Raw genomic sequence first — 12093 nt, 5'->3', positions numbered from 1 at the left:
TTCAGAATTTATGAATAATTTCATAAGTTATTAGGAAATTGCACTTTTTTATACAAATTGAAATATTTTTCAGAAGTACTGAGAAAATTTACATCTTTTTTAGAATTTTTCATATAAATATGCAAATTTTGAAATATTCTAAGATTTCTAAAATTTCTTATTTTATAAAATTTCTCATTCTGGTGAAATATTATATATAAAATCTGAAAAATTACATAAATAGTTTTAAAATTATATCTATAAAACTATTTGGTTCTTTCAAAACTGAAATACAGTTTTTACGACAATATAGTAAACACTTTTAATCAGTGGCTATAACGTTAACATCTCAACAGGCTGTGAAAAAGTAATTTTGACGATTGCTTCTAGAACGCATTCAAAATTGTACAAAATATTATGATATTTTATAACCTACCATCTATTCCGTAACCACCTTATTTCTATCTTTCTATTTACAAATATTGCCAGAGAATAATGAAAGTGATGGAAATAAATATTCCAAATATTTAAAATAGTTGGAATACTTAAAATACTTGAAATATTTGGAATATAATTTACATAAATAGTGACATTACGAAATATTACGAATATGTACTGTATATATGAATTAATAACTTTCTTAGTTCATTACAAAGTGATTATTGCGGCTTAACTTACGCGCATATATTTGAAGAGAATTAATTCGGCAAACAAGACATCAACGCGTGTATTACAATACGTAATCAGACCGTTAACCGCGAACGTTGCTGCTGAATGCATCATTTGGTGTAACTATTATTGTCGTAATCACGTAGAGTTCTACCGTCAAAGTGGTAAACGGACTAAATAACGGCGATAACGTAAACATAGGAATAATTCAAAATGCGTTGTAAAATATTACCTCATCTAATTGTAAAATGGATCATACATGCTGCGATAACAACTGATTATCTGAACACAATAATTCGAATATGCGTGCAATTCAGGAAAATTCAGTCCTCTTTGCACAAAATAAGCAATTATTCAATACCATTATTCCACGTCCTAATGGATATGCGATTCTCGATTAGACCCATTAATTATTGTTATAATTGCATAACCAAACTATGCGCTGCTCGATGCATAATAACACATAGATCTCAATCACAATAACCGATTAATTCAATATTCGTAACGTAATATTACGTCAAACAATCGTGTAACTTTAATTTGCAAAAGTCACGTTAGTGACTTATGAATAATGACAATAGTATTTAACACACAGTCTTATGAATAATGACAATAGTATTTAATTGCTATTTATTAAACTAAATTTTCATTAAATTAATAAAATACATGTCGACTTCGGTACCAATTATATATAATTTAAAGTAACGTATAAATTTCGAATTTCAAAATTTTTATATGTAAAATAAACCATGAATTTTATTATTATTCCAAAGTATTTAATAATAAATGATCTTTATTAAATAATATTTTTGAATAGTTTGTATTTTTGAATATATGTACAAGCACACGTAAATCTGGATAGCGTCCATCAGATAGGTTTACAATATTTGCATGCGCTTGTGTTCGTAGATAATGTTAATCGCCATAATGCATATGGAATAGGAACTGTTGTGATAAATAAACGCATAATTAACTGTTACTGTTATTGTTAAATTAGTATTCATTGTCGAACATAAAAGCCATTGCAATTATTTATGTAACGAATAAATTAATACAACATGAGTAAGATATTATTTTATCAGATACATATTATTCTACAAATAAAATTAATATAAATTACATGATTTATTATAACAATTTGTATAAGATTCTTGCCAAATATATAACAAAAAAAGATATATTATAAGCCAAAGGAAACATTGTATTTTTCAGATATTTTTTTATTTTATTTAGAGTCACTCCCAATATCTGTTAAGATCAGTTTTAAAAAATTCCACGAAATCATTTTATTTCTTAAACCGTATAATCATACAGACAGAAATATTATTGCATCATTAATGTTGGATAGTTTAACATATTTTTCTCTTGCTTATGTTTTTCTCTGAAAAGATATTACTCTTTCCGCTAAAATATCTGAGTCGTTTTATGTAATAAAGTGAAACATTGTACAATTCTTGTGTTTATTTTATTGCGTGCGCATACAGTTTCCTCTATTATGCCAGTTCTAACAATTTTGAAACATTTATGCGACATTTTGTATGTGCGTTGTATGTATCATCCGCAAAACAGTTGTTATCATAATAATTAGAAAATCAGAATGATGCCTATCGTAATCGCGTTTACAAATCATGCACAAACGCGCATTTGTGAACGTATAAATTAATATAAAGTTGATCAGCGCAGTGATGCCACCGATATGTTATTATTCGGATAATCTATCAGTAATAATATGATTTAACAATCATGAAATCACAATACATTTGGGAATGCCCCGCAGATGTTGCAGAGTACTAAACGTGCCTCATGATATGGTAATTAATGCGAAAAGCATTTTGTTTCCAATGAAAGTGTATTCGTTTGAACTCACGCACTAGCTTTAGTAATTTCGTTTAGTAATTTGCATTAGCGTGAAATCGCGGCAGGACACGAATATGTAGCGCTCTCAAGCGATTTCCTGCAATTATTTGAACATCGCGTATGCGACAACAAAAAAAAAGAGAGGAAAAGGAACACCTCGCAATTTACGGTATACGATACACATCGAAGCGATTCGCTTATCAAAGCGTGGAAAAACGCATTAATTAAGCGAATGTCGCTTGTGTCAATTAAAACCCTTTTTACGCACCATTGCACGCGTTGTTTTTATGCGTTTTACGAAAATATATCAAAATGGATTTATCTCTATTTCAGTCGTTATTATAAATCTATATTTCCATTAGATTATGTTTTATCGAATACTTTGATCGAATACTTTATATAATAAATTTACAATTATGTTGTAGACTTTATTTTTTCAGTTGAAACATACATGATATATGTTAGCCATTCTATTTTATTTTATTGATTTAATTTAATTTATATGACCATTCCGTTCAACAGTAAAAACTCGCCGGTAAAAATTTCATGTATTTTTTGAACAGCGTATTTTGAACAGTTATATTAATTCTATTTAGTAACTAGAAGTAAAACTACTTGAATCCCAATCAAGATGTAACGCTTTGCCTTCAGTACTGCGCATAAAAAATGCTCAAAACCTGAACCATTTACTAAACAAAAATAAGATAATATATGGACGCAATACTTTATAATCAATAATAATCTATTAATTTAAACAATAACTAGACAAGTGTATATGGAAGTTGCATATATTTTCAGAAAACTGTTTCAGCCACTCTAGTAAAAACTCTTATCAAGTTTTTGTCCATTTCCTACATAATATTGTTATAATGAGAATAAAACTAAACAATAACTGGATGAATATCTAAAAAAAACTGTATACATTTTTATCAGGACTAGTTAAATGACATTGAAAAAAAGTTTTGTAAATCTATGTAATTTTTTCTTGAATAGTTCCAAACTTTCCAAGTAAACATTTCTTTACTACAAGTAAATATTTATTAAATGTAAACATATATTACTTGTTATATTATTGTATTCAAGAAAAAAATTACTTAAACTTAGAACTTTTTGAGTGAATATACTCCAATCAATTATATTATTATAATCACAAATAAATTTTTTACTAGAATTCCTTTGCTTAATTTATTGTTAACGATTCAGTAGACCACCACGGATGATACCTTTCCCATTCGTACGTGACAATTATCGTTTCCGTGGAACACAAAGAAGCGGGATTACCATCGCCGCTGGCGAAACGCGTGCTCGGTTTAAGGGGGCTTAATAAAAATCCCAGTTTCAATAAAAGTAGATTTTGCCATGGACGTACTCTATTAATCTGACCGCATAAGCGCATGATATCGCCTCGTCGGTATTAATCCTGGGCTAAATATCCCTGGCGAACAATGTTCTCCTATTACCCGCCCATCGGTACGATGAAACCGACATAATTATCCTGTTACGCAAATCATCCTTGCCGTGTACGCGCTTGTGTGACCTTCTCCTCCTCCCATTTTCACCTCTTTATCGAAAGTTTCCTATAGAGCTCCTGTCGGTATTAATTAACTTAATTAGATGGGTTCTCTTCATTAGCAGCTGCCCTCAATGGTTCCTGTTGACAAGGGGGTTACAAGGGAAATTAACAACATGGGCGAATTACCTTTCCTGGACGAGCAAAATGTAGTTGAATATTACCGCTGATATTCTATGGCAGAGTGATAAACGATAATTCCAAAGGAAGAATCTGGAAAGCCTGCGAGCTGTATATGTTTATATGATGATACACATTTGCTGTTTAATGACGCAGATTTGCACCGGAAATATTTAATACTTGCACACGAGGGAATTAAATCGTAAAATAATACGGCATTAAACACGTTTCATAAATCCGGAGATTCTACGAACGCTAACGAATGATAGCTTTATGCGATATAAAATGTTGATATAACGATACCGATTCGACAGTTGAAAAAATGATGCACATTAACGGGAACGGGAGGAAACGTAAAGCTATTTTTGTTAATATGGGATTGTTGGTATCACTTCCATTATTACAATTTTCATATTTTCAGTTTAATGCGTAACGCTGATCAATACACAAACGAAAAATTTATTCTCTGTTATATCGTTTTGTAAATTAAAAAATATTTTTTCATTAAAGCAAATGTATTTGCTGAATGATGACGCAGCGACAACAATTACAATATGAGTCGATATTTATGTGTATATAGTTACTATAAAATTAATTCTGACCGATAAGCCACAGAGTTGATTTTGCTTTACTTTGTATCTTTTCTAGCTTTTTTCTCTTGGCTAGAATTAATTCCTAATTCATGAGTTGATAATTAAAATGATTTGTTAACTTACTCGGCATATATAAATCGGATTGCTCACTTATAATCTACTTATTACTAGCAACCCTTGATTTACCCAATTTTCCAGCGGCTAATCGATAAACTACGCTTACCTCTAATCAATATTCAAAGCTAATTTAAAGCATGCTAAAATTCAATTTTCATGGATAGCTAAATTCTCAATTTTAATATATAAGGAATTTAATGGATTTTATTTTAATGATGCGCATATATATATATATATATATAAAAGTATTTCAGCAGATTGATAATATACATTGTCATCAATAAAAATCAACAAGTAAAAATAACGAGACCTTATTAACAAGAGAATTGGAGCAGAAAAGATTAAAAGTATCTTAAAAAGATGTATGTTTTTTTGCTGTGCAATATGTTATCTATTTTTTAATTTGTATAATTATTTCATTAATTGTAAAGAGATGTCCAAATGGGATATTTCTGAACTCTATTTTGCAAAAATTGGAACAGAAGAAATCAAGGGTATTTAAAAAAAAAACAAATTTTATTTACTATTCAACACGTTACTTATTTTGTAATTTATATAATTATCTGCGGATTCGTTCAAATGAGATATTTCTCCACTCGATCTTTGTGAGAAGAAATATAATGGATAATATATTTTACAGAGGGGGCTATATCTTGCAGTACATTTTTCAACCTCAGGTAAAAATTATTTCTTTCCCCATTGCATAAACTCTCTCCGCAAAATCCTGTTCCTCGCGGCAAAAAGTCTTCGTCAGTCGTTCTATCCAAGTCCGCCCTTTCGACCTGGTTATCTATCAGCGTTGAAGGATTCGAGAAAAGTTCGCTCGCAGCAGAAAATACTAAGACCGAAAGGATATGCGTCCCGAGGGATCGACCTGGGATGCTGTCTTCCCCTGTACACTAGATACATCGAATCAGCTTGGCGCTTGTTATCGTTCACCATTTGATCTCTTTACCATTTTCCATCGACCTCTTTTGTTCGTCAACCGTCTTGAAGATGGCGTTCTTGTCAGATATCGCCCTTGAATATGATAAAGATCGTGCTCATAGAAAAGAAAAATGACTATAGTCAAAGAAAAAGTTTTTGTTTCTCGGGATATAATCGCTCAACACGGAGACTCGCGCAGAATTGATCGGTCGCGATTAAGAGCATTGCTTTCATCTGTCTTCCATACTGAATAACATTGGAAATGGGAAAAGATGGAAACTTTGAATCATAAAAGGATGATTGTGTAGCAACTTTTTAAATCTGCTTATAAAAATTTGTTACAATATCTCAGCTTTTTTCCAATCAGCAAATTTTTTTCGAATACATTAATATTGAAATATTTGCTGCGCGAATTAATGATATTTCTATAAAAATTGTGATTATAAATTTGTATAATATACAATAATATTTTGCATAATATTATATATATTATATTGTAAAAAAGTTTATTATTTCATATTATTACGTGATTTTTTAGTGAAATACAGGCATTATCAAATAGATATAACGTGTGCTTTCTGCTTTGCTGCATGAGATATTAACATATAATATCAAATATTTTAAATTAAATTATGATCAATTATGATTCCGTCCAGACGCGATAAACAACACTAAATGATAATTGTATGCCTCTATTGAAGTTTCTTGCGACAGTAATGTATCTCGTTAAAGTTGCACTAATAGCATTTCTCTGAGACTCTACACAATGAAAGGACAAAGATGCGTTTCCTACTGACAAAGGAATCGCTTGAGTGACTTTCTCGAGTATGTTTTGCCATGAACCAGCACAATGCAATTAAATCTGGTTTATTATTATTAATCAAAATTGAATGCCAGCTCACAGTTTATAATATTAAATTAAATTAATAAAATTTATAGAGAGCGATATATACTTTAATCATATTATTAATATATTTAATTTTTTATAAAATCTGTGATATTAATTTCTGTACATATAATATTTAATATCACGGAAAAACCGACTATGTTTGCCACGACCAAAAGTCGCCCATCGATACATTTTTTGGATATAAGAACTATAGTACGATTGTGATAACCATAAGATTGGCATATCTTAACGGTTATGACTGTAAAGATATGCCCATCTTACGGTTATCACAACCATATATATTGATGGGCGAAAATTATCATTATTCCCGGTTGTAGCAACCGTAACATTTTTTCTGTGATAAAATTACAGATATAGCAATATATATAAATTCTATTAACATGATTTTTCGTACTCTTTCAATGATATAACTTTTGTAATTAACATTGAGTCAGTTGATTCAATTAAATAATTTATACTTGACCGTAAGATTACTTAATTATATTATAGCTCATATATATATTGACAATGAGATTACTTCAAGAATTTATTATGTTCTCTTCTTTAGTAGGTTCTACGAAATTTGATTGAATAAAATAATTTAACGAATTCCAGTTGCATTATGTAGCATCCTGCTGGATTTTACGGGGACTTCCATCTCTCTCCTTAAACCCTTCGTAAGTTGAGATACATTAAGCGAACAGCTTAAGCTGCTTCGACCGTGCTCGTAGACGAAACTCGTTGCATTCGCCAAAAGTGTATCTTACATTTTCAGCGAAAGTTCACAATGTGTAGCAACTTGCAAGCGGCGATCTACGCATTGAAAATGCTTTTAAAACCGCGCTGCTTCGTCCCGGTTTCGTTGATCGTAACTAGTTTAAATGAGATTTTCAGTAAACTCGATGAAAAGTCTTTCCAACGAAAATACGAGTAAGCAAGCATTGAGCATAGCTAGATAATGGCTAAAGCGCAGAAGCAAGTCGGCGTAATTATGGTTTTTCCGACGCACGGATGGAACAGTACTTGCGCAAGAATTGCGAAGTTTCGCAAAAGTGGAAAATTGTTCACGTCTAAGATGGGAATTGAGATATCTTCGTTTGAAATTCTTCAACTTTTCAAGTTGAATTCAATTATTCGTGCTCCCAATTATTTTCTTCCAGTGAAACGATTCAGGCACCTACAATAAAGAAGCACGTTTATTTCGTGAATATGTTCGTTTTAGCAGCAATTTTTAATGATCCGCTTGTAATTAAGAAAATCGCTCTCTAAATCATCATCATTCAAGTCTACGTTTGGGCTTTCAGTACATCCCTTTATTTTACGCATGAAAAGTTTTCCCTTGGAAAACATCGCACGTAGTACCATATTCATGATGTGCCTGCAATTTATTTCTAACTATAAGAAATGAGGACAGATTGTGTACGACTACATTTTTTCTTTAAATATAAAAGTTTGATTGTTACAAGAACAGTTTGAAATAAAAGATGCGAGCGAATATTCGGTGCACAACCGTGCAATTTTAATAGTACGTTATATTAAAGTTTCAAAGTATATATCTCAAACTTAAAAAAAAAAAGACTAACAAGCGTGGTGAAGAAATATAGTAAAATTTCTGCTTTACATATTTGCAAAGATGCATCGAGAAGACTACTATTAAAATATAAAACAAAAAATGAGATATTCATACATACAATCTCCTCTAATAACGAAATTTTAATAACTTCTGCTTTTAAGAAGATATCATTATGAGATTTTAGCCTTATACATTTTTATTGTAGAAAGTAAATGAAAAATAATATTCATGGATAGATTGAACGTTTAACGTAACAACTTTAATAACATCTCTTCCATCTCTGAAATACAGCGCGTTTTTTATTGTAATAATATTCCTAGCGCCTATGCTGTGTTATTAGAAAAGTCTTTTGCCTGAGGGTGTGTTGCGAATGAGGTCCTTCCAAAACGAATAAAATCCTTGGAAAGGAAATCCGCGTTGAAAGTATTATTCTGTTAGGTACATAGTATTCTTTGATTCTATAACAAGCAGTATTTTTAACAAGTTTTGTGGTGCACTGTAATTCATGTAATACAAAATCGTATTATATGGTACATATTTTTCACAATTAAACGCATTTTAAATACATTTTTTAAGAAATGTGATTAAGATTTTAAATTATTATTGAAATTGCTTAAAGTTCATAAAATAAGTAAAAAAAAACTTATATATGATATAACTTTGATATATGCATAATATCTTTTTTACATGCGTAAATTTGTATAATAAAAAATATAATTCTATTATAATTTATTATTAATCTTGTATATCATGAGATTCATATATTGGACATATAATGCGCAATATAATGTCGCAAGTGTGTAACGTCTAATTATTAAATATATGACCACAGGACATGGACATGCTGCAGCTGTTCGCATCTCCGGCAGGTCGAGCGTTACTCACGAGCGACAATCGGCCAAGGGGATCAACGTCAACCTCCTCATTGTCTCGAGAGTCCTCGTCAAGGTTGAAGAGTAGCAGGAGACCATCGGGCACCGGCACAGTCAGTGCACCCACGTCACCGCCAAGACGGCGGAAGTCGAGCGCCGAACTTTATAAGGAAGCTGTCGAGATCCTTGGCCTCACTTGCTCACTGACCGATAGTTGCCGGTGCATCGATTGCCAGGTAATCATTTATTATTAATGTTCAACATGACAACATATACATTATGCTCTACTATAATTTTTTATAATCTTTTATTATGTATGGGCATCATAATACACGGTATATCAAACTTGATATATTGATTATTTAAAATATCATTACTTTAAATAAAATTTGTCAATAAATTTATAATTTGCAGTTTATGCCTTAAAAGCTCTGATTCAACTAGAGATTATTTGAATAAATGAAGATACGACAAAGATCAATCGATATAATCTCATAATTTTTATATTTAACAAAACATTACGTAGCAAAATTTGTGACAAAAGTCATTTCACTTTTAAAAGATTTTTTTACAAGGTATCTCTCGTACAGCTTGTCGCATTTACTTGTAAACACTACATGCCAGCCATATTGCAAATTGACAATATAGTATTTTATTGGAAATATTAATCGATCAAGAAATATCGGATTTAATTAATATTCACAGTCTATTCTTTTTCCTTGTAAGGCAATTACATCGTGTATGTGGTTGCCGCAAACAAAATAATGTCAACTGTATTCACACAAATAAAGTTGATATTGGCTAGTTTGTGTACTAATTGGACAATTCTGTTATGGATTACTCGTCGCGGAACGAACTTTTTTTACTACTCCGTTTTGACTTCTAGGTTCGTTAGCTACGGTCTGAAAATTCTGATTTATATAATTCTATCAGATTGTAAGATTGTTAATGTAAAAGCTATAAACTTTGTCAGTTATAAAATTTTTGTTAACAATATATGTATAAATAAATTTTTACTCTAAAAGCTAAAAATCATTAATTAATCTTTTCAAATTAATATATACAGGCTAAGATATGTTAATAATACAAATATCTCGTGAAATAAATATTTTATATGCTTATGTGTGTAAAGAATTAAATAATTTTATAATAAAAAAAAAATATATTAATTTATTAATAATATATTATTAATAACACTGATATTTGGATTCGATTGATCAGTTGAATTAAATTCGAATACTTCACTATCGCACTATTGCAATTTAATGATACTCGCTATTTTTTCTTGCAGAGCAACTACTTTGATTGCGATGACGATTGTGCTGACGCCGGTGCAGAACTGGCTGCAGGCACCCCTATTCTATTGGACCACGCTCTATCGCATCATCTGACTGTGTGTTCCATACAGTAGCAAACGACCGATAGACAAAGATTTCGAAAAAATCGGCCCCTTGTTAGCCCGCTCTGCCATACGTTCCAGAAGAAGATGATGACGTCGACTTGTCAATATCTTCCGAAAATTGCACAACATTCGCGTTAAAAGCAAAAATTAGCGAGACTGAAACCAGTGCGGCAACGATAATACAATGGAGATCGAATACCGGATAACAGGAAAATTGAGTCGTTGTTTTGCATTCCGCGAGTCTCCATCGAGTTTATGCAAATATTATACGTATTTTCTCTTGCCAAGTAATTTATCTGACTCTTGTACGATTATTTGCTCAACTGTGTTCATCGGATAAATGCGTCAGGCTTCATACATGATATATGAATTATTATCCAGATATTATCCGAACACATTTGTCTCATGATAATACAATATAAATATCCATCAATTTATAATATCATACGCGAAGTAAGTTTTTGTAAATTATTTGTTCTGTATTACAGTAGTGGCGCAACGACTCGCACGTTTGTATTGTCAAAAATTGAGTTCAGAAACGATGATGAAGTACGGCTCAAAAATCGGACGAATTTAAATTATGCCAAAACAGCGCCAAAAAAGTTTACAATAGGATATCCTAATTAATAATTAGCCTGCGCACCGCATTCGTACCCCGTTCGGTCATCCATCATCGGATAAGTGTATCGGTATTATCTAATCGGATCGCCGATAAGCGCGGTGTATATGAAGTCTATATACATACACATATGTTTGTGTATGTATATACACATATAGGTACATACATATTATATTTACTACATGTTTTATTATTAATATTTACTTAAGTCTAGCGAAATGCAATTGTTGAACAGTAATGCGCGCAGCTGAATAAAAGGATGGTCCAGGCGATGAAAATAATTTCGCACGACGTTATGTATAGACTTTACATGTATGTCACGCAGTTGAATATGTGTTCGATTAAGTTTTCTAAAATGAACCCCCTCCTACTGAGAACTCTACGTTGAGTTGAGGAGACGCGAGTAATAATATGGCGAGTAGGTTTTCTCAACCAAAACGTGCACGGCGCTGAAACGAGTGCATTACAAAGCAAAATCTAGATGAATTTTCTATTTGTTATACATATAAATGAGATTTCTGTGAAATAATTAACAAAAAGGTTGAGGAGACCTCTCGCAACGTGTAATTGTAAGCGATGTAACGATAAACGAAGTTAGGCCTGAATTACATTGCGCACTTCGAACTAGGTGATGCTAGATTAAGATATGAACAGAAGAAAGCATCGTACTTATATGAACAATTAAAAAAAAGCTTAGCGATATACTAACCGGGATTTCAAAGAGGGTCAAGTGCCAAATAATTTATTGCTAAGCTTGCCAGATAAATAATCGAATTGTTAAGGAAACTTTCGCGTGTATGTTAATTAAAACGTTGCGTTATATATTCGGGCGCTCCAAATAAAATTTTATACCGAGCTGGAACAAAATATTAAACTTTAGATTTAATCTATAGGAATCTGATATAT

At 31.3% G+C, this 12093-nt stretch overlaps 1 protein-coding gene across 2 annotated transcripts in view; it reads left to right on the top strand.

Annotated features, from left to right (window-relative positions):
* The window catches only part of LOC108769935 (uncharacterized), a 135211-nt gene extending 123860 nt beyond the window's left edge, over nt 1–11351 (top strand). For both annotated transcript variants that reach the window (XM_018521159.1, XM_018521158.1), the window contains exons 6-7: nt 9127–9402; nt 10458–11351. In XM_018521159.1, the coding sequence (XP_018376661.1) occupies nt 9127–9402; nt 10458–10577 (396 nt within the window). In that variant the 3' untranslated portion in view covers nt 10578–11351. The remainder of the gene's footprint in view (nt 1–9126; nt 9403–10457) is intronic.
* The last annotated feature ends 742 nt before the right edge of the window (nt 11352–12093 follow it).

Source organism: Trachymyrmex cornetzi, unplaced genomic scaffold, assembly GCF_001594075.2.
Source record: "Trachymyrmex cornetzi isolate Tcor2-1 unplaced genomic scaffold, Tcor1.1 scaffold97, whole genome shotgun sequence".
Lineage (NCBI taxonomy): Eukaryota > Metazoa > Arthropoda > Insecta > Hymenoptera > Formicidae > Trachymyrmex > Trachymyrmex cornetzi.
Note: the sequence above shows the minus strand (reverse complement) of the source record. Positions and strands in the feature narration are given on the sequence as shown.